Source organism: Tursiops truncatus, chromosome 6, assembly GCF_011762595.2.
Source record: "Tursiops truncatus isolate mTurTru1 chromosome 6, mTurTru1.mat.Y, whole genome shotgun sequence".
Classification (NCBI taxonomy): Eukaryota; Metazoa; Chordata; class Mammalia; order Artiodactyla; family Delphinidae; genus Tursiops; species Tursiops truncatus.
The window spans coordinates 110,292,773-110,315,862 of record NC_047039.1 but is presented as its reverse complement, the minus strand read 5'-3'; the positions used below and the strand labels follow the sequence as shown (position 1 = coordinate 110,315,862).

At 54.5% G+C, this 23,090-nt stretch overlaps 1 protein-coding gene across 4 annotated transcripts; it reads right to left on the bottom strand.

Annotated features, from left to right (window-relative positions):
• Positions 1-32: 32 nt before the first annotated feature.
• On the bottom strand, positions 33-22,919 carry AIF1L (allograft inflammatory factor 1 like). 4 transcript variants are annotated; one of them, XM_033858910.2, is made up of 6 exons: positions 22,761-22,919; positions 22,520-22,581; positions 11,256-11,322; positions 8,647-8,688; positions 6,200-6,362; positions 33-2,820 (listed from the first exon to the last, which is right to left on the bottom strand). In XM_033858910.2, exons 1-6 carry the CDS (start codon positions 22,789-22,791, stop codon positions 2,733-2,735), a joined length of 453 nt encoding a protein of 150 aa, XP_033714801.1. In that variant the 5' UTR covers positions 22,792-22,919; the 3' UTR covers positions 33-2,732. The 4 variants fall into 4 exon arrangements, with proteins under 4 accessions (XP_033714801.1, XP_033714802.1, XP_033714803.1 ...); XM_033858911.2 differs by lacking the exon at positions 8,647-8,688; XM_033858912.2 differs by lacking the exon at positions 22,520-22,581 and having other exon boundaries at positions 22,761-22,903.
• Positions 22,920-23,090: the final 171 nt, after the last annotated feature.

Here is a 23,090-nt window from a genome sequence, read left to right as displayed (position 1 = left end):
AGAACCACCCCCAAAATACACCAGTCAAGATGTTGATAAGTTTGTCTGTTTTATTTCCAGTCCAGTACCACACATACTCAACACGCACCCGCACACACATACTGCATCCACTTGAACTTGCCCGACACACTCCTTCCTTTTGAATGGCAGGGACAGAGCCATACTCGGCAGTCCCCAAGCTGCTGGTTACATTAGTTAGATTTGGTCTTTCAGAAAGAAGACAGCTGAACTCCTAGAAGCTGAGCCCTTAGCCAGAGAAGTAAGAGTCCTAGAGCTAATAGCCACAACCTGAAATGCATGCAGACCACACCCCCTTTCCAGGGACCACTCTTGAGACCCTCTCCCTCTGGAAGTTGAATTCCAAATGATGAAGGAGCTGGTAAAGTTTCCCCAGGACACTCCCCATCCAATGAGAGAACTCTTTCCTGCCCTTTCTAGAAGCTGGGGACACACCCACTTGCTCTCCTCCCTTAAGAAGGTTTCCTGCAGTCTTGTAAAGTGTGTAACCTGCTGAAATAAGCCTGGTTGGTTCTGTCCTCCTGTCTGAGTGAGGTACAGATCCACTGACTATTATGGGTAGTCAAGGAAGGCATTACCTTGCTCAAAGGTCTCAGCCTGTCCCAGACAGAAGAGGCAGTGGGAAGGGGTGGAGACAGGCAGTTGCTCATCTAAGGATCTCAGGAGAAAAAAAAAAAAAAAGGCAGGGGAGGGAGTGGAGGTGAGATTTTATATTTACAGGGTGGAATGTTCTGCTGGGGTTTAAACTTCAACTAGGCTTATGCATTTGAAGTACCTTCTTAGGCCGAAGATCAGCCAGTCGTGGCCAAATAATCTCGTTCCTGAACTGGTCGAGACCACTGGATTAACCCAACCTCGCCGTTTCCCCATCCCCTACCTGCTCCACTCCCTGCAGCTGCTGTAAAGTCAGCTCCTTGGCCTTGATTACGGGTCAGAGGAGTCACAGGGAGCTCCCAGGGGCTCCAGCGCCCCCCACAGCTCTCCGCTTCAGGTTTGTGAAGGCTTCTCCAAGACCCTTGCCCAGTGTTGGGCCCAGTTAGGCCCCCCAGGATTGCCCTGCAGTCACCTCATATCCTCCTCTTTCCTAACTTTCATCACCTGGGTCAGACTTCCCTACTAGACTCTAAATTCCATGAGTCTGTCCATTTCACTACTGGGTTCTTAGCTCTTGGCCCATAACAGGTGGTTAATAAACATGTTCAATGGATGATGCATCTAAGTCCTGAGTGGGCAGGGGAAGGGACTCCAGAATACAGGTGGGATCAAGGCTGGGGTCCCTGCTGATGCTGCCTCGGAGGCACTGGGAAGGGTGAATCCTGGCCCAGGGCCTCGCCCAAGGGTTGACCTAGGAGACTGCCCCTCTCCGCCCCTTCCCTTGTTTTCATCACTGACTGAGGCATGGGCAGGGCATCTGAACACCTGGGCCCCGGTCCGGATCTTCCATCTCCAGATTGACCCCCGCCCTAGGGCAAGGCACTTAATCCCTGTGGGTCACCACAGTTTCCTCACCTGTGAACTGAGAGGCCTGGCCCAGCTAACCTACAGGGTGAGTCAGGGCTCTAAAACCCTAGTCCATAATAAAAAACACAGGTGACAATCTAATCCCCAAGCTCAAGGTTTTGAGTGATTTGGAAACAGAATGATGAATTAGAGAGACACTGGACATGGCACATGTCAGGACAAAGTGGGGGGACTTAAAGCTTATAATAGTTTGTAAATAAATACCTGTTGAATGACGGAGTGAGTGAATGAATGAATGAATGAATGGTGTAAGGAAGGTGTGAAGGCAAATGGGGAAGCAGAGTCAGGTTTCAAGCAGATTGGGATCAGAAAGGCAACCTATTTCTCAGCTCCTGGCTTAACAGTGGTGCTGCCTCTCTTTGCCGTGAGCATTTAAGTCCTCATCCTCCTATCCTGTAGCCCTCAACATCCTCCCTAAAAGGTGGGACTAGACTGAGCTGAATCCCCTCCCCCAAGGCCCCTGGACCCCCTCTGCCTCTGAAGCCCCAGCAAGGGTCAGGGGGAGCTGCACCCTTCCTCTGAGCTGCCTGTACATGTGTGGCCAGGGGGCAAGGCTAGAGGATTCCTCTGGAACCTTCCTGAAGGGCTCAAATTGCCAAGTCCCTCTCCTTCTCTCTTTCTGTCACCTCACTAAGGATAAGACGAAGTGTGGACTGAGAGGGGACCAGCTGAGGAGGTGGGACATTGTGTGGCCACATCCTGGCCCACCCAAGAGCACTGGAACCACAGAGCTGTCCAAGGATACCCTAACGAGGCCCTGCAGCCTTATCCCGACTCCAGGGTCTTCTGAAAGGGGCAGAGGGCCTCACCAGGGCCAGGCCAGGGTACCAGGACTTAGCTCAGTGACCTGGAAGGACAAACAGTACCAGCCTCAAGTGCGGGAATCACAGGTTTCCGGTCTCCCTGTCCTGGCCCTGCACCCTCTGGTTTTTGGTTTAATGTCAGCCCTTCTGCACAGGGAGGGGAGATGCAGGGAAAAAGAGAAGGAGGCGATCTGGACTCCCCAACCCAGAGCCCCTTTAAGGCAGATAACTTGTGCTATACAAAGAGATCACTGACTCTGCTGACGAAAAAACAAACGCACAACGACCAAACAGAACAAATAAGACACATCGCAATGAGTCGAGAAGGGCAGTGAGATCAGGAGGGAGGCAGAGGAGTGGGGAGGGCGGGGCAGGTCCAGGCGGGGGTCCTCAGGGCAGGCTGGCAATGTCTCTCTCTGGAGGGGGGCCAACTGGCTTGGGGCTGCTCTCGTTGGCTTTTCCTTCAAACATCATGACTCTGGTTCAGAAACGGAGAAAAGAAAGAAAACACAAAACAGGATTAGGACTCCTTTCCTCGTCCAGGGAAAGATCATCCCAGCCCTCACATCTGCAGGGTCCTCCACAGAATGCCCTTGCATCCACTCTCCAGCGAGATTTTCCCAGAAGCCCATGCGGCAACTCCACAGAGGGGGCTGCTAGTCCCATTTTACAGAGGAGAAAGCTGAGACACAAAGGGGCAATGAGACTCGTCCGAGTCACACAGGCAGCCCGAGGCAGGACGACACTCACTCGAGACCTCGGACTTCTAGGTCATGCGCCTTCCCCTGAGCACACTGCCTGGAAGAAGCAGAGCTCGGCTGGGCCGTGGCTCTGCTCAAAACCCCTTCAGATCTTCAAAAACCTCCCACTACTCTGACAGTAAAATCTGGGCAGCAGAAGAGGATGGGGGTTCAAAGTATAGCCTCTGGAGGGAAACTGCCTGGATTTGAATCCCAGCCCTACTCCTTCCCAGCTGGTGACTGCTGCAAGACACTCAACCCCACCGATGCTCAATGTTTCCAACTGAAAGTGAGGATGTCAAAAGCACTTGCATCCTGGAGCTGTTCCAAGTGACAGTGCCCTTCACCCTCTGTACTCCCTCCCTGGGTGGGCTCCTTCAGTCCCTGGCTTTAAATCCCATCCAAAGTGTGATAGTCGGGCTTCCCTGGTGGCGCAGGGGTTAAGAACCTGCCTGCTAATGCAGGGGACATGGGTTCGAGCCCCGGTCCGGGAAGATCCCACATGCCGTGGAGCAACTAAGCCCGTGCACCACAACGACTGAGCCTGCTCTCCAGAGCCCACGAGCCACAACTACCAAGCCAGTGTGACACAACTACTGAAGCCCACACGCCTAGAGCCCGTGCTGCACAAGAGAAGCCACCGTGATGAGAAGCCCGTGCACCGCAACAAAGAGTAGCCCCCGCTCGCCGCAACTAGAGAAAGCCCGTGCACAGCAACGAAGACCCGACGCAGCCAATAAATAAATTAATTAAAAAATAAAATTTAAAAAAACAACAACAAAGCGTGATAGTCCACAAACGGCTTACCTCTGAGCTCCAGATCTGCACAGCCAGTTCCCTCCTCAACCCCTCCCGTTGCGTGTCTAGGGGCTCTTCCAATTCAATACATCAAAACTGAGCTCAATTCCCACCTTCCCCCCTGCTCTTTTCTCAAAGCAAACAGCACCATCACTCAGTTAACTCAGACCCCAGACCTTACAACCATCAGACTCCTTGTCTTCTTTTAAACCTGGAAACAACCCTTCTAGCTCTACCTCCAAAATCACTCCCAACTCTGACAGCCCCTGCCCACCTCCACTACAGCCTCTCCAGGCTGAGAGCCTCATTTCTGACTTGCACAAGTGCACGAGCCTCCTACCGGCCTGCCTGCTGCCACTCTTGTCCCCACCGCAGTCGGAGGGGGCCTTTTAAAAGTCAGCTCCTAGCTTAGAGTACTCCAATGGCATCCCTCCACGGCAGTACGAAATGCTAAATCAACCGTGGCCCACATCACCTGGCCCCTGCCCATCTCTGCAGACTCATCCTTCACTCACTGCACTCCAGGCACACGGGCCTCTGTGCTATTCCTTGAGCGTAAAAGGGCCTCTGCACTTGCCGCTTCCTCTGCCTGGAATGCTTTCCCCTAGATATTCACGTGGCTCATTTCTTCGCATCTCCCTCGCGCAGGAGGTCAGATGTCACCTGCTCAATGAGACCCTCTCTGCCTACTATGCCACCCCTCTCTATTCCTCTCGCCCACTTTATTTTTCTTTGTATTGCACTGTTGCAATCTGGTGTTGTGGTTTGTTTTTTTCTGTCTCTTTCCATCAGAATGTAAGTAATTCATGGGTCCCCAGCACCGAGCATAATTCCTGGCACATAGGTGGCGCTTAATAAATATTTGCTGAATGAATGAATGATACAGCTAAGGAGTCACTACGCAGACTAGATGGACCAGATTGGAAGTGCCCAATACATAGTAAATGTCCACTAAATCTTAGGTGTGGTTTTTAATAGCATCACCACTCTTATTGCCACCACCTGGCCTCTCAGGTGCAGCATGATCTGACCTGGACGGTTCTCCCACCACACCTCCTGCCCCATCCCTCCCGACAATAAACACTCCAACCAGACCAGCCTGAACCGTGGGCTTACCAGCAGGTCACCCCGCTTCCCCCTTTGTAAAATGAGACAGGTATATTTTACATTGGTACATGTGAAGAAGTTAATCTTACAGATACACACCACTACATGTAAAATAGACAAACAACAAGGATTTACTGTGTAGCGCAGGGAACTACATTCAGTATCTTGTAATAAGCTATAATGGAAAAGAATCTGAAAAAAACATGCATATGTATAACTGAATCACTTTGCTGTATACCTGAAACTAACACAATATCGTAAATCAACTATACTTCAATTTTTTTAAGAAAAAGTTAATCTTATCGCATAAAAGCCAAGTGAGTGTCCTTTACAGCTTGAACACATACCATGGGACTCTCCAAGGAATTTCTCTGCTGCTCTCCAGTGGGGAAGTACCCGCAAAGTGTGATTTTGGCCACCATACACTAGGTGTTTGCCGTCAGCCAGGTACTGGGCTAGACGCTTCATGTATATTATCTCATTAACCCTCAGGACAACACTTCATGCAAGATATTTATGACCGGGGCTTCCCTGGTGGCGCAGTGGTTGAGAGTCCGCCTGCCGATGCAGGGGACACGGGTTCGTGCCCCAGTCCGGGAAGATCCCACATGCCACGGAGCGGCTGGGCCCGTGAGCCATGGCCGCTGAGCCTGCGCGTCCGGAGCCTGCGCTCCGCAACGGAGAGGCCACAGCAGTGAGAGGCCCGCGTACCGCAAAAAAAAAAAAAAAAAAAAAAAGATATTTATGACCATCTCTGTCTTATAGGTGAAGGAAAGTAATTTGCCCAAGGTCGTTTCAGTAGCAAGAAATAGCATCAAAATTTGAACAATACCTCCCTTTAGAGCCGGTTTTTGACTCTGTTATGCTCACAACCCCATGGGGTGGTAGAGTCGCTCTACAAACAAGGAAGCTGAGGCTCAGAAGGTTTCAGCAGTGCATTTATCATCATCGTCACCGTCACAGTCGGCCACTTACTGAGCACTGATTCTACCAGAGGTTCTGCTACAGGCTCATTTTGCCTGCAAGGTACATATTAATGTGACCATTTGACAAATAAGAAAATCGTGTTCATCAAAATTAAGCATCTTGCCCAGTAGATCACATAGTGAATTACCTCCTGGCTAGGGACTGGCTGAGACGCCCAAGCCAGGAGCCTCTCCACACACTATGACTTTGCCTCCAGAGGTCCCAGGAGAGGTGGGAGGTACTCACAGCTTGAGGACCGCCGACCGTTTCCCCAGCATCACGTTGACAAAGTCTCGGTAGGAGATGGTGTCGCTGAACCCGCCCGTCACCTCCGAGATCATCTTCTTCATCTCCAGGTGGGTCTTAGGGACCCCAAGCTTCTCCATCATCCTCTTTAAAGACATCAGGTCTGCCGGAGGAAAAGCAGAGCCGTTAAGTGGAGTCAGGGGGCCGGGCTGAGTGGGGAAGCTCCCCTCTGGCACCCCCATGCCCAGAACAAGCCCGGCAGGAGAGTCCATCCCTGGAGACTGCAGTCGACAGCTTTTCTCCTCCAGGGAGAATGAGCCCATCACATCTTCCCTGCTCTCTGCGGAGGCAGTATGGACTAGTGGTTAGGGACTTGGGCTTCTCAAGTCAGACAGACTTGGGTTGGAACCCAGCTCTGCTATTCTTGGCTGTGGGACCTGGGACAAACTACTTAACCTCTCTGAGCCCCTCCTCCCATCAGTGGTAAAATGGGTTGATGGGATCATCTGGAGTGAGGATGCAGCAGAAGCACCTGGCACACAGCAGGTGTCCAGGAACACAGCCTCTCTTCTTCATTCTGTTGTTCTCTCTGCTGCTGCCTAAGGTTCAGGTGACCGTGAGCCTGCGGCTCCAGCTACCCGGGAAGTCACGGCCCAGTGAGGTGGGGTCAGGGAGTCGGCCTGACTCAGGCATCAGGAGTTACTTTCCAGGGCGCGGTGGCAGCTTCTCCCCACCTGCCACTCCCACCCTGCGGTCCCTGGCTCCACCTCGCTGGAAGGGACAGGATGCCAAGAACATCCCGCAGAGCAGGAAAACCAACAAAAGAACAAAATTCAAGAAAAACAAGGGAGGCACCAAAGTCACTACACTCCGAGGAGTTGGTGCCTCTGACCTCCTGGCTCCCAAGACCTGAGGCAATTTCCTTCGGATTGTTCCGTGAACAATGGGTCAGGTCAGCAAAGGACAGTGGGAGTGCGGGTGGAGCAAGGGGCCAATTTTAGGGTCAGGGGAGTAGTGGGCCAGCTCACCGGAGAGGCAGGGCCGGCACGACTGGTGCCAGACCCTTAGGTGCCAGGATGTCCAGGGCATTTCAAAGAAAGCTGGGCAGTGTTCTACAGGAAGAAGTGAAAGGTCTCCTACACGCTGCTGGCCACGCTCTAAATTGGCAAGACCTTTCTGGAAGGCAATTTGGCAAGATGCTTCAAAAGCCTTTGACCCAGAAGGTCTAATTCCTGAGGTTTACTCTAAAGAAATAATCAGCAATGTGGATAATGATTCACGTACAAAGACGTTCTTCACAGGATTATCAATGAGTTAAAACCAGACATCATTTAAATGGGTGATACTAAGGCATTGGTTGAATAAATTATAGTCTGTCCCCAAATGGAATATCATGCAGCCATTAATTATATTTTTAAAAAATGAATTATATGTCAAAATACTAACAATATATTGTACAAAATTTTAAAAGGAGGTCCTAGAATGGTGTCGAACGGTGTTTGTGATTAGAACAAAGAATGGGAGGATATAAACCAAAATCTTTATCACAGTTATTTCTGGGAGGTGGGATTGTGGCGATGTATTTTTGTCTTTGTGCTTTGCTGTGATTGCCAAAACGTTTTAGGATGACGATGTATTCATTTGATACATCGCTTTAAGAAAAAAAGGGATAAAAATATTCAAAAAGGAGAAAAATGTGAGAAGACAGAGGAGGGGGAGAAACGCTGGAGGGAGAACCCACTCGGAAACCACAGGCTGGGATCTGGGCCCTGGCTGCCACTTAATGACCACATGCCCCAAGCAGGTCCTTTCACCGTTCTGAGCCTCGGTTTCCTCATCCGTACAATGGGAACAATTAAACCGACCTTGACCATGTCATAACACTACTGGTGAAGGTCAAGGTATGGTCATGAACATAAGTGCCATGGAAAAGGTGTTTGTCACCCCTAGCGCCTGGACGGCAGGACACAATAAAGGTCTGCTGGAAGAGAGGACCAATGTCCATGGAAGGCCCTTGTCAACTGCAGGACAGTGTTCAAATGGAAGGACAGGCTTGGGGACAAAGGAAATGCCAGCCCCCTGGGCCAGGGTGGCAACAGCCTGAGCATCTCCAGCCCTGAGCTGGGTGGCACCTCTATCCTGAGTCCCGGGAGCACCTGGGGTGGGAGGCTGGGGTGTGGGCAGGGAGCTGGGGTCGGGGAGGGAAGCAGTGGGGAGAGGAGTTTGGGGGGCAGGAGATCCAGGGTGAAAGGCAGACAAGTTCAAGGCCAGCTTGGCTGGCCTGGCCCATCGGGGAAGCTTCAGTCGGTGCTTGTCATCCTCAAAATATAGCCCCAGGCCGCTCACCCATGCAGGCGAGTCAGTGGGGTTCTCTGGACGCCCACACCCCCTACCCACGGAGCACTCTCCCCCACCCCACCCGCCGGCTCACCCAAGGCCTCACTCACCAATCTCGCCCTCATTGTTCAGGTCAAACTCCATGTACTTCTCTGGAAATCACAGAGCAAAAACTGGCATTAACTGGGAAGCAGGGCTGCCCCCTGCAGGGTCCCAGGGACTCCCTTGAGGGCAGCTGGCTGGGTCCCCAGGGTGCCCACACCATCCTCCTCACCCCACGTCGGGGTCTTGACACAAGTCCCGTCATTCCTCTGGGGAAAACCATTGTCTCTGGGAAAAGGGCTTGCCCACCTGCATCACCTGCTCACAGGCACCATGGAGAAAGGTGCCCGGGGGCCACTCTGACCCTGTACCAAGAAGGGCAGCGGCTTCCCCCCAGGCCCCCAGTGTGGGCTGGCTGCATCCGAATCGGCTGTAAAGTGACCAGAATAAATTCCCGGCCCTGGAGATGCAGATCTGCAGGATCTGGGAGGCAGAAATTGGTGTGTTTTCAGAGTATCTCAGGCGATTCAGATGGGCAGCTAGGTGTGAGAACCCCCAATTTAAGAAGTCCCTGTAGTTCTGAACTTTTGGTGGCAGGGGGGCGGTCATGGCTACCACTGAGAATCTGATGCTCTCTCCGGAGAAATGCCCGCAGACCTGCCCTTGACTACAAAGCGACACATACAGTGCCTGGGGCGCAGAGACCCTCCCCGCAAACCTCACCTGCAGACTTTGAGTTAAACCTCCCTGATCAAGGGGTCGGAGCAACGAGCTTGGTGTCTCCTGACCAGGCAGTGGGGGCAAACAAGTCGTGCGGCCTTGAGTAGCCACAGGGTCTATTCTGCCCCAGCAGCCAGCATGAGAAAGCCAAGGTCCTGTCAGTGACCCTTGAGCCCAGGCTTGCCGCCCCTCTGCCTGGCATGTTCCTCCCGGGCATTCTCAGGGCCCCTCCTCACGCCTTCAGGGCCCCCAAGCCTTTTAAACTGGGCACCGTCAGTCACCCCCGCAAAGCACCTGCTACCATGACACACTTTCTACTTCCTTGCTCTCTCGTCACCACCCCTCCCCCACTAGGACACGGGCTCCTTTGGCCAGGGGCCGTCTTGTGTGTTCTCCATTGTGTACCCAGGCCCCAAATGGCCTGGTGCCTAGTAAGGCTCATTTGGAGATCAAATGAGTGAATGGTTTGAAACCTCCGTAGTCCCTTGGCTTCCAAGGTAACCTCCTGTGGTCCCAGGATGGACCCTTATCCTACAGCCCAATGAAGACAAGGAGAATGGTCGTTAGACCCCTGGGACCTCTGTCCCTCCTCTCAGAGCCACCTCTGAAGAGTGACCCTATTGGTATCCAGGGAGAAGGGAAAGGACTGGCTGCTCCTGCTTTGCACTGGGAGGGGGAGGGGCAGAGGGATGGGGCAGGGGAACCAGCCAGGGGTGGGCGTGTCTTCGTTCTAGTTCTTTTTTCTTTTCTTTTCTTCTCTTCTCTTTCTTTTCTTTCTTTCTCTTTCTTCCTTCCTTCCTTCCTTTCTTTCTTTCTCTTTCTTCCTTCCTTCCTTTCTTTCTTCTAGTTCTTTTCTTTCCTTCTGTCTTTCTTTCTTTCCCTCTCTTTCTCTTTCTCTCTCTTTCTTTCTCTTCCTTCCTTCCTCCCTTCCTTCCTTCCCATGTAAAAAGCACCACTGTGTAACGGTGACAAGCAGGGGATTTGGAGTGAAACCAATATGGGTATAAGCCCCAACTCTGCCATAGGTGAGCTGTGTGACCCCAGGCAGATGACCCCACCTCTCTGAGCCTGAGTTTCTTCATCTGTAAACTAAAGCTTCCACCATCTCCCTCCTGGCTGGATTGGGATGAGGCAGGAAGATCGCAACCCTGAACACAAGGTCACGCTCAGCAAATGCTTAGCCACTGGTGTCCTGCCTGAGGATGGCTACGTTATAAGCGGTCTGAAGAGCATTGGCAGGTTCCTTGCCCTGGAGCAGGGAGGGTGTCCACGTTGCCAAGACTCTGGGGGGGGAGGGGGGACGCAGCCTGGAGGATGTTCACGTGGTCCCCCAGCGCGCCCAGGGCCCCCGCAGCGCGAGTGCATCTCCCGGACAGGAAAGGTGGGTCTGTCCCACTCCTTATGTGCACAGCTCCTCTCCTTTCGAGCCGCTGGCTGAGAACCAAGCGCCAGGGCCCGGAACAGAAGGACCTTTATGCCGCCCCCTCCCCGCGCGGACTCCCGGGCCCTGTTTTCTTTTCATCCTGTGCTGCCGAGATTCAATGGGCAGAAACTCTGCCCCCTGCCCCACTGTGGTGACACAAACGTCCATTCTCCGCAGGGGCTCCCAAGATGCTCCACCGCGCAGGGGGAGAGACAAGGGCTGCTACAAAGAGCTGATTGTGTGCTGGGGCCCCGGGAGCGAGCAGGGCCTGGGCAGGGGCGGGCAGGAGCCAACCTGAGCCCTGCTGGGCAGCAGAAGGGACGGAAGGGCAGGGCCGGCCGGGGCCCGCAGGCGAGGGACGAGGGGCCTGTGCCCCCAGGCTGGGCATCCCGTCTCACAGCCCGTCGGGAAGAGGGGTATTGTGGATGCAACATGGGTGCAGCCTGCCCCTGCGGGCGAGGATTTGTATAAGGGGGTGGAGGGGCCCACCCAGCTCTCCTGGGGGGGGGGGGTGGGCAGCCAGCCCCAGCTCACCTTTAAAGGCTGCAAGTTTTTCCGGCAGGTTCTCTTCATCACTGTACTTCTGGTCACAGAGGAACTCCTACAGAGGAGAGAGGACAGCACTGAGCAAGGGGTCAGCAGGCAGAACTCACCAACACACAGGCCCACTGCCCATCGCCTCCTCTCCCGCCAGGTGGCTGGGCTTGGCCGCGCAGGGCAGTGGTAGTCCTGGCCTCCTGTCAACCCCCAGAGGCGGATGGGTACAATCCACCCCATGGGTAGGAAGTTTGCTCAGCAGCTGGGGGTGGGGCCCAGAAGTTCCGCTGTAGAAGACTAAACACCTTCAGTCAACCTCTGAATTACGGGTGCAGGGACCTGGGCTTCCCCCCAGGGCACCCCGGCTCCAAGATGCATGAAGCCATGAGCAACCAAAGACACGTGGCTTGGCCCTGGCATTAAATTCTTAGGTATGTGACCCTGAACAAACTGATCCCTCTCTGAATCTCTATTGCTTTATCTGCCAAATGGGTATAACTATCATAGCGTCTTCTTGCATGAGAATCCAAGGAGAGTGTTCAGTAAGCAGCAACTGCTATATTATTATTATTAGTCTCTCTCTAGTCAGAAAATAACTGTCCACTGCTTGAGAGGTCACTTACCCTCTCACCTGTGTCCTCACCTGTAAAACAGGGCCCACCTTCCCCTCAGATGCTTGGAGAGACTCAAATGAGTCTTTTCAGAACCAGATGGAGTTGAGAGGAGATGGGAAGGGACTAACAACAGCCCCCAGAACGAAGCACTAACCCACATGGTCGCTCCGGATCTCTCAGTGGGCCCAAGAGGTGGCAACTATTATTACTCCCATTTTACAGATGAGGAAACTGAGGTTCACAGAGCCAGAACTTCAAGTTAGCTCAGTCTGACTTTAGAGCCTGCATCTATCTTTAACCCTGACACTTAAAGATGGGCAGTGAGCAGGTATTCGCCCGGCTTTAAAACAAAAAACTAACAATTAGCACTTGCTAGGCTGGGCGCAGTGGCCAGGTATCTTACTTGCCTTGTTGCTAATCTTTAAGCGTCCCTAGAACCTGCATTCAGATGAGGAAACAGAGGGTGTGTTCCCATCCTGGCACCAGAGTCCACAAATCCCCTCTACTTCCCTGGACCTTGCTTTCCTCATTGAGTCAACTGACATGGCTGTGACTCCTTCATTCCTTCAACAGTTTTTGAGGAACCACAGTATACACTGCTCTATTCTAGGCATCCAGGGAGCAGGTGAGACCAAGGTGAATAAGGCAAGGTCCTTATCCTAAAGGATAATTTTAGGATAAATTTAAATTTTATCCTAAAATTACAGGAAGTCCCTGTTTAAAATGACGTTAGGGACTTCCCTGGCGGTCCAGTGGTTAAGGCTTCACACTTCCACTGCAGGGGACAGGGGTTCGTTCCCTGGTCGGGGAACTAAGATTCTGCATGCCACGTGGCACGGCCAAAAAATAAATAAATAAAATAAAATAAAACAAAACAAAATGATGTTAAATGTTATCTAGGTCTAACTAATACACAGTTTGAAGGACCCTTCTGCCCCTCCCTAATCCAATTTCTTTTCCTTCCCAGAGGTAATCATTATGCTGAACTTGGTTTTTCTACCATTCTCTTGAATGTTTTTCCTACTATGACCAGGCCAACCAAAGACATCTTATAAGTGAATTTTGAGGGGTTTAAAAAAATTCTAATTCTAAATTTTAGAACATTCCATACAAATATGTACTTGTAGTTCAATAAATGATCTTTTAAATGAAAAAAAATTTATCTGGGTCAATCACTCAGTATGTTTCTAAATTCCTGCCGTCATTTCCCACTAAATGATGACCAGGTCTGTACTTACACATCTCCTAGGACAGGGAACTCACTACCTCTCCAGTCACTGTAAATGGAAGGTAGAATGGGACAATGACAAGAACCTAAGTGAGGATGAAGCCCTCTGGGTTTGGATCCTCAGCCCCCTCCTTACTAGCCGTCAAAGGGGCTCACGGGTACCCACCTCCTCAGGCACCTACCCCTCAGTCGAGACAACCCACTGCGGGCAGTTAGCACCTGGCTCGAGCGTCCGTGCTCAGTAAACAGTAGGTACAATTCCGTGTAGGGCAGAATCTGATCCCTTCCAGGGTTCAAGTTCCTCCACACTAACTCAGCACCCTTTGACTGAGTAGAAGGAACCCCCCGCCAATGTGGCTTCCCTCGCTGGGTCAGGGGGCCTCTGATAGCCCCCTTGCTTTTGGCAGGCACTATGTTATCCCACTCAATCCTCACAGCCACTGTTATCTGATTTTACAGGTGAGAACAGGAGGACCAGAGAGCTAATAACATGTCCAGGGTCCCCAGGTCCTGGGGAAGCTCAGGGTTGGTTTGGAACCTGTGTCCATCAGACTCCAGGGCCCATGGGGTCCAGCTGGCTCGGCCACAGCCTCACTCAGAGCCTCATTACCGTGTGCCATGCACAGCCCTGCCTGCGCTTAGCTCCACGGAGCTGGAACCTTCCCCTGCAGCCTGGAAGGCTGCCCTCCTGTCGGCTGGCTCTGTCTGTCCTTCCCTTCCTCTTGGCTTCCTCTCGTAGGTCTTCTCCACTGAGGCCCCCACCCCCATTCCCTGACCAAAAGAAGGGCAATTAACTCTTGTCTGTGACCCTGAGCAACCCAGGCACCTCCTAGGGTCACAGATCCCATGTCTGTCCAGCGGAGGTACAAATTGGCCAATGGTTCCCAGACTCTGGGGTGAAACAAAGAAACATTTCCAAAGAAAACAAAAGCATGGGGGAAGGTGCTAATATTGGGCTTTCAAGATTTTATTTTGCCAAGTAAAGACTTGAAATGATGACCATGGACTGTTGCCACGAGTTCAGAAAAGGATATTTCGTAAAAGTAGGAACTTCACAATCTCCGAATTTTTAAGTGGAACCCATTTAGCCTACGTTCAACTCACCACGCTGTCCCTATGTTCCCTTCACTTCACCACATTAGGAACTGGAAAGCCTTCCTGGGGAGGCACAAGAACCCAGGTAAGGCTCAACATCTGGGAACCTCTGGGGAAAGACCTGGGGGTCCTCCAAGTTCCCAGGCTCTGGTGGACCCGAAATCCCACACCAGCCTGGAGCCTGTCTGTAATAGACACTGATCACCTCTAGGGATCCAGACAGATTGGGTTCGAGGGGTAGGACATGGTCCTGGGTCTTGGAGACAAATGAGACAGACAGAGACAGACAAGAGCTCAGCCGAAGCCACAGGGTGCTTGATAGCCACACCCCTCCCTGGACCTGATGCCAGGACTGTGCTCTCGGCAGCCCCGGGGCTTCCAGGATTATTGTCTTTTCGCTGATGAAGCCGGTTTTCTCCTTAGCGCCAATCACCATCTAACATGGTATTTCATTTTTGTCCCCAACTCCCCACCCCTCTCCACCAGAGTGGGTGCCTCAGCCACCCTGACCTCCCTTCTGTGCCTCTCCCACGCCAGGCGTGCTCCCACCATGGGACCTTTGCTCCAGCTGTGTGCCCTGCCTGGAGCGCACATATCTGCATGTCACCTCCTTCAAGTCTTTACTCAACTGTCACCATCTCAATGAGGCCAACCCCATCCACTCTGTCCACTGGAGTCCCCTCCTCCACTTCCAGTCCACCTTAAGATAACACCTTTTATGCCATGATGAGTCATCTCCTAACACAATTTACAGTGTAATTGCTTATTAAGGGTGTTGTCCATTATCTGTCTTCCCCTGCTGGGTTCTGCATCGTAGGTGCTCAATAAATATTTGCAGGAAGGGTCAATGGATTGAGACTCGGAAAGGATGAACAACTTGCTCATCAAGGAAGCACAGCTCACAGCTGGCTGAGCTGGGATTCAGCTCCACTGCAGAGGCCGCTTGGGTTCCCTCCCTGCAGAGAGCTGGGGAGTAGAAGTGACCCAAGGAAGTGGGTGTTGGAAGGATGCTGAGAGGAGGCAGGTCCTTGGTCACAGGACACATCCAGGAGGATGTGTTTACTGTCTCTGCCCCACGGATGCCTAGCACCCAGCAGTGTCCAGCGTACAGTAGGTGCTCGATAAACATTACCGAATGAATGGAGAATACTGCCGTCCAGCCCAGAATGACTTTCTCCACTCTCAGCCCTGCAACGGAAAGGCAGCTTTGCAAATGCATGTGTGTGTGTATGACAGAGGCTGGAGAGGCCTCAGAGATTGGAAACACACATTTCCTTAGAGCCAACAGAGACAAATGCTTGAGCCACAGAGTGACCGGGGGTGGGAGAAGCAGCTGACTCGTTCACGTGTGGGTGGGCAGCTGTGTGGACCAGGGGGCCGGGGAGGCAGGAAGGCGGGTGGCAGGCACAGGAGCTCCACTGGCTGGGCTGCCAGCTCCCACCCCACCTCCGAGCTTTGGATTCCTGGTTCCTGCTCATGCACAGCCCACAGCTTCCTCCCTCCAGGGGTCCTCCCCCCATATCCTAGCTCAGCCTCAGGGCACAGCCACGCCCACTGGGCGGATCCCTTGTACCCGCCCCGCCCTGCCCTAACTCTGGGCCCCCAGGCAGAGGAGATGGAGCTAGAAGTCACTCCAGATGTTTGGAAGAAAAACAAAAACAGAAACAAAAAGAGGGCAAACTGGAGCCAGAATGCCTAGGTCTGAGCACACTTAGTGCTGTGTGAAAATGACTTCATTTACCTGTGCCTCAGTATCCTCATCGGTAGGAAAGATAAAAGTATTAACCACATAGGCTTGTCCTGAGAATTACAGTACGTAAGCAAACAGATCTAAAGTGCTTAACACAGTGCCCGGCACTTAGTAAATGTTAAATAAATGTTAGCCATTTATTATTATTATCGGCTAACACCTATATACATTCAGTCCACTTACAACCCACAGCTCATCATCCAGACCATCACTGACTATTAAATAGATTAGGAAGGAAACCCCTCCCCTAACTTAGGCTGGTTATGGTTGCTCTCTCTCCTTTTTGGGTATTCCCATTTGACAGATGGGACAACTGAGGCCCAGAGAGGTTGCTCAACTTACTAAAGATCACAACGTTTTCACAATTCAAGGTCTATCTCCCTTCACCATCCCAGCTCCCTCCCTGCCCCAAACAAGGCCTGGCCACAGGTTTCTGGGCAAAGAAAGTCAATACTGGGAGTTACCTTTCCTCTTGGGCAGAAAGATGTTATTCCAGAGGCCAGGGAACCACTTTATAGCCCTCTAGGGGCATGGGGGTGTGTGTAGATGGTTTATTCTAGCCCCTCTCCCACTCCAGCCCACCGTCCCAAAAGACAAGTTTTTCAGGCTGTAGAAACTGCTGTCAGGGCCTCCAGGTATGAGGGATGCAGGGGTCCCCTGGGCTCTGAGAGTGGCAAGTCTAGAGGCCTTGGTGGCCTGGTCAGTCCCTGGCAAAGAACCAGGAAATGCAAGCAGGGAGGAGCCTGGGGTTGAAAACAGGAAGCTCTGAACCAGGCAGTCGCTTCTCAAGCCAGTGTCCACAGGCCAGGCCCAGGGAGGCGGCAGAGCTGTTCCAACATCCACCCAGTCACAGAACCCAGAAGGGGCTCCTCAGAGCATCCGGCTTGCTCTCTTTGTCCAACAGCTGGGGAAACTGAGGCCCAGAGGGCAAGGTCTTGATGAAACCATCCTTCCTCTAGGCAAGTACAGGGCGTGCAAGGCAGAGGGACAGGGCAGGGAGGTTGACTCGGGCTGCCAGGGTTCACATCCCAGCTCCAGCACTTACTAGCTCTGTGGCCCTGGGCGACTTGCCTTACCACTCTGGGCCTTAGTTTCCTCATCTGCAAAATGGAATCATAAAGATAGAACCTCCTCACCGGGTTGGCGTAAAGATTAAATGAGCGAACTGCATAGAAAGAGCCTGGCTCCTAGTATACTTACTAACGGTTAGCGATTATCACTGTGCGTTTGGATCGCCCAAACTCAAGCCACGCCGAGAGACGACTCTTGGGGAAAGGCAGAGAAGAGACCCACCCACAACTTTCTTTGTCCCCTACTGTGCCACGAAGTCCTCCTGGTGAGTCTTGACCCTCTGGTCATTCCTCCTCGAGGACAAACTTTGCTTTGTCCTTGGATACCTACGGCTGAACTGGTCGTGACTGGCCATCCACGGAGGGCAGAGTGCACCCATCTCAGCCCCGAGGGACGGTGCCTGCAGCTGCACGGGCTCACTGCTGCCTCTCTTGGTCATCTGCAACCTCCGATGCACATCAGAGACTCCCCCCACCCCCTGAGAGCCCCGTCCAAGTGCTCATGACCAGGAGGGGCTATTTCCCCAACCAGCAGAGGTTGGCAGCCCCTGCTGTGTCCTGGCCTCCAGACCTTTGCCACCTGCCTGCACCCCCCAACGCCCACCCTGACTTAACTCTCTTTCTGGGCTGCTACCTCTAGCACCTGCTCCTGGCCCTCCAGGCTTGCCTTTATGAATTAGCCGCAGCAGAATTTTAGGGCTGGCAGATAAGCACCATCTCGGAGGCCATCCAAGGGGCTGGCGGCTGAAGCCTTGGGGGAAAACCCCAAGAACAGGCAGCACGATGCCTGGCCGTGTGGCCTCTGATGCAGCCCACAGGCTCTTAAAGGGCCAGGGCCAGGCCATAGACGCCCAGCCCGGTGCCTGGCGTGTAGCAGGAGCCTGTAACGTGCACCCACGAGGACAGCAGGCTCACATTCCCCACGGCAGCTCTGGGGCCTCATCCGGACTCTGTGCCCTCGCCAATAGATGGGGCAGCTGGAGAAAAACACCCCCACTAACTACACAAATGAAGCAGACCCTGCAGAAATTCCATCTCCAGCTTCCTGCGACATGGCCACACCGAGGTCGAGACTGGTTGGACCTGCGGGGACACTGAATCCTCAGAAGCTCACGTGGCCCCTTATCACCATCTCCCTTATAATATATTAAGGAAGAGCAAGAGAGACGGGTGCCCGGCGATGCCAGCTGGGCACATTCACCTGGGCAGGGACAGGGTGGCACTGCCAGTACACAGGAAAAGAGACACACCTGTGTAGTGCCTGGGTCAGGTCTCAGAGGTCCCCCACTACTGGGGGAAGGGCTGGGGACAAGCCTCACCCCAGGTAGAGATATCCAGCCTGCCGTACCCAGTTCTTCCCAGCACAGGTGCCACGTGGGTTCTGAAATAACCATCAGGCACCGAAATGCTACAGGGAATGCTGAGTGCCCTTCATTCGACCTAGGACGGCTGAGAGGGCAGGACAGTAGCCAGAGATCCTTATCCACATAAGCAAGAGAGGCCTGTGTCACAGCGAGGCCACAGCCACCTGGTGGACAGGGGCCAGGGCGGGCCAGGGGCAGCGTCCGGAGACAGAATCCCAGCTGTGTCACTTCCTGGCTGGGTGACTTCACCTGGCTGAGCCTCTGTTTCCTCATCTGTAAAATGGGAGGCTTAGTAATCCTTGTCTCATGGGGAAGTTTACAGACTCTGGCTGGGCATCTATCTAATCCAGTGTTCCATTGAGAGGAGTCAGTGAGATGATTTACGTCAAGTGCCAGGTCCGGAGCAAAGGCACCACTCATGCTGTTTTGTTAAAGATCCTGGCCTCTGGCGGGTGCAAAGCCACGGCTCTCACCATCCTCCAGTGTCTTCCTGCTCCATTCCAAGGCTAAGGGCACTCTGAGGGGCACCCACCCAGCCCCACAGCTTCCCCCTGTCCCTGTGGGAAGCTGGAGGGAATTTGTCCCGTTGCCATATAAGGCCGGCCCCGGCTGGCCCGGGGTCACCTGCCATGCCATCAGGGCGCGGGGAATGTCAGCTATGTGGGGGAGTAGGAGACGCGCGCTGGTCCTGCCCGCTCCAGTGGTGCAGAGCACGCGCGAGCACGCACGCGCGCGCACACATACAGCCCGGAGGTGGGGCGGGCACATACGGAGGAGCCCCAATCGAGGCCAGAAATGGAGAGAAGAGCCTGGGTTCAAGTGTGGCTGTTTAAACCCAGGCAATTTACTCAGGCCCTCTGACGTCTCCTGCAAAATGGGAACAGACACTCGCAGGGTTGGAGTGCACATCCGACGAGATAATGTCTGAAGCACACCTGGCACACTGCCTGGCACACGCCAAGGGCTCAGAAAATGAGAGCAAAATCTAGAGTGAAACCCAAAAAAAGTGCATTTTCATACAGCTCCACCAGGACCTTTAGGTCCACCCAACTCCCCTTCTATTTTGACTCCTGAATCCCTTATAAGCACGATAGCCAAGACTGAGCTACCCTGCTGCCCTCTGGAAGCTGGCCCATCCCAGCGGGGAGAAAGGCCCCAGAGGAACGGTTGGCCCAGAGAAGCCTCCAGAGCTCATAGCCAGGCTGGGCTCTGCCCCAGGCAGCAGCCACAGCGGTGCCCAAGCACATACAGTGAGTCACGGAGCCCCATCCTTCACGCCTTCTGGCTTCCACGGGACCACTGGGGCAGCTGTTCAGCCCAGCCCCCCGGAAGCCCCCCTCCAGTGGGGCAGTGAAGCTGCAGCCCAAAGGCAGGCAATCTGGACTGCCAACGTGGTTCCCTCCAGAATCCTCCACCCAAGGGAACTTCCACCATGGCCGTGGCCGTGGGTAAAACCGACGCAGACCCTCAAACACAGCGACTCCCTGAAGTGTCTGCAAGGAGCTTCCGTCTGTTCATCTCCTCCGATTGTTGCAGGGACTTAGAGCAGAGCAGGGGTCTCTGCTCCCATTTCAGACACGGGAAGATAAGATTCTGCCCGACAAAGGGGTCTGGTCCAGGCCGAGCAGCCAGTCTACCTCAGACCTTGCCCCTGGGTTTCCACTCCCACACTTTTAAGTCCCAAACAAACCAATGATAGCAATCAAGACAGCAGCCCGCTCTCCTGTGTGCTTTACATAGATCATCTCCGCCGCAAAATCACAACAAACCTGCTACCATCACCTCAAGTGGCTTGCCCAAGGTCACAGAGCCAGTGAACAGCCCCCTCTGCCCATGACTCTAAACTGTGGTGGGGCCACCCTGACCTGCTGTGGTGGGAAGCAGCTCAAGCTTCTGGTTTGAGCCTCCTTCCTCTGGGAGCCCAGAGCCTGGGTCCCAGCAACCTGACAGTAGCCCGGGCTCACACGGTGGGTCTCAGAGTAGCATCCAGTCGGGGAAAGGACGCTAGGCTGGAAGCTCTGTCACCGGCTTCGGTGTGGCCTTGGCCATCTGCTTGCCCTCTCTGGGCGTTGGGGTCCCGAGGTGGTTGGACACAGCCCCCTCTTGTTCACCTTCGCCAATCTCAGCGCTATCCAGACCAGCCCCAGAGAGCCACAGCCCCTCCCCTTTCGGAGCCAAGCCAGTACACCTCCCAAAACAGCCCTGTGGCCTCACCTCCACACCCCACCTAATCCCCCCATCCCCCCAAGGGCAGGGTTGGCATGGAAAGTCCCACACACTCTCAGCTCCTCTGGTCTGTCCAACTACAATCCCCTCTCCCCCATCTCCAGCTGTCTCTGGCTCGGGGTCCGCTGGCTGTGGGTGGATTCAACTGGCTTGGAACCCAGCCTGCTGAGTGGCCCAGGGGGCTGTATGAGGTCAGGGTTCCAGGCTCCTGTCCAGAGGACCAAAGCAGCCAAGACCAAGGCTGAGCTGGCCGCAGAGTGAACTGGGGGGGGAGCCCAGCAGCCTGGACCCCCGAGAGCCCCAGCCAGACGCCCAGGCTCCCTTTCAGCTGTGCTCAAGATGGCACTAAGAGGCCAGATGAGGATGGCGATGAGGAGGCCAGAGTTTACCTGGAGGGACCCTGGGGTCCCCAGAACCCTCCATGGGATTCCTACGGCCAGTGGAATGAAACCAGGCAGGCTGCCTAGCTCTAGGCAGTCCAAGGAAATCAAGGAGCGAATAAAGACTGCAAGCCCCTGTCGAGAGTTATACTACAACCGTGCTGCCAACCGTGGACCCACCTCCACATGGACTCCACCAGGGCCCTGCTGACCCTCACCAGCTTTCCACTTTGGGACTCTGAGCTGGGTGCCCAGTGGCCCGGGGGAGCCTGCAGGGGAAATGTCCAGCCTTGTTTCACTGGGCAGAATCATGGAAACCTGGAGACATCCTCCTCAAGAAGTAATCCTAGTACCATCCATGGAGGTCTTCTCTTGTACTAGATGCTGGACCAATCACGTAACGTGCCTTCCCTCATGGAGCCCTCACGGAGACCCCGGCTCTGTGATGAGAGGTCCTCGCTGGGGACCACAGAGCTGGTACATAATGGAGACCAGATCTGAGCCCCAGTCTTGCTGTGCTGCCTTTGAGTTTTGGCCAATCCAGGCAGGCCCTAACAGTTTTCCATATCTTCTAGAATTTAAATGGTGGGTTTTTTTTTGTTGTTTGTTTTTTTGTGGTATGCGGGCCTCTCACTGTTGTGGCCTCTTCCGTGTGCTCTGGACGCGCAGGCTCAGCGGCCATGGCTCACGGGCCCAGCCGGAGCTGCATGTGGGATCCTCCCGGACCGGGGCACGAACCCGTGTGCCCTGCATCTGCAGGCGGACTCTCAACCACTGCGCCACCAGGGGAGCCCATTTGAATGGTGTTTAAGCAAAGGTCTAAAACGTCCCATTGTGTGCCTGGCAACAGCCGGATGGATTTCTTTTTAGAAATCCACTAGGATCAGGATGAAAAGCACCAAGTCTCTAAGGCAACCTTTCCTAAAAGCCTGAGTGAGAAGGAGTTGTGTGTGTGTGTGTTTGTGTGTTGGGGGGTGGGGAGAGGCAGGAGGCCAACCTTTTTTTGGGTGGAGCGAGCACTGGCCTGTGAGTCTGGAGCCCAGGGTTCTAACTGCAGCCTGACCCAGACTTGCTGTGCCATCTAGGGGCAGCCCCCTCACCTCTCTGAGCCTCTCTTCCGTCCCTCGCTGTAAAACTGGGAATTACTCGAGACACCAGGGGTCCCTTCCAGCGCCAAGTCCCTGCAGCTGGTCCCAGGCCGGCTCCTGGGGAGCCCGGGGCCGGTGGGCCGGGCTGGCATCAGAGCTCCCGGGAGGGCCCTACCTCCCTAGTCTATGAGTAACAACTTGCAACCCGAGACCAGAGGGTGGTGGACGGGGTGGAGGGGGACCTACCTGGAGGCACAGGGAGGGGCTGGAGGAAAGAAATCGGGGGAACCCCGGGCGAAGGAGAGGAAGGGGGGTTGATTTTGCGGCAGGCACAGCCGCGCAGACGGAGGTGGGACCCGCGGAGCGCTGGGAGCTTTAGGGCCGACTCGCCAGCTGCCCTCGGAGGCGGCGGGGCTGGAAAAGCGAAGGCGGCGGCGCGCGCTTACCCGGTTGATCTCGGCCAGCCTCCTCTCCTGCCGGGCTTTGAGCAAACCGAACGCTTTCCCTCCTGGAGGAGACAAAGAGGCGGCCGGGGAAGCGGGGGTCTCCCCGGGCCGCGCGCCCTCGGCTCGCGCCCGCTTCCCGCGCGCGGCAGACCCCACCGACCGCCCCGTGCGCACAGGTGGCGGGCGGGGGACACCGGGTGTGGGCAGGGGCGCGGGACAGCGTGGGGACAGCGGCGCCTACCTTGGAACCTGTTGCTGAGCGCGACCGACATGGTGAGCACCGGGCTTCCGCCGGCTCGGGGCTTCGCGACCGCGGCGAGGACGAGGAGGAGGGGCGGGCGCCTGGTCCGAGCTCGCGCGGCGTGTGGCGGTGGGACCGAGGGGCGGAGGGATGGCGCGGGCGGCCGGACACTCCCCTCCCTCCCACCCCTCCCGACCCGCCTCCCCTCTCCTCCCCTCCCCGCCGCCCGGCATCAAAGCGGCTATTATGCTGGACGCCGAGCCCGCCGCCGGCCCCTCTGCTGGAGGACGCGGAAAATGCACGGCGCGGGGGCCGCCTGTGAGCACCTCC

Coding starts and splice junctions, on each gene's coding strand:
- AIF1L (XM_033858910.2), bottom strand. CDS start 22,791: ATGTCGGTCGCGCTCAGCAACAGGTTCCAAG. Junction 22,582..22,760: donor GCTCAGCAACAGGTTCCAAG/GTAGGCGCCGCT, acceptor TGTCTCCTCCAG/GAGGGAAAGCGTTCGGTTTG. Junction 8,689..11,255: donor AAAACTTGCAGCCTTTAAAG/GTGAGCTGGGGC, acceptor TGTGATTTCCAG/AGAAGTACATGGAGTTTGAC.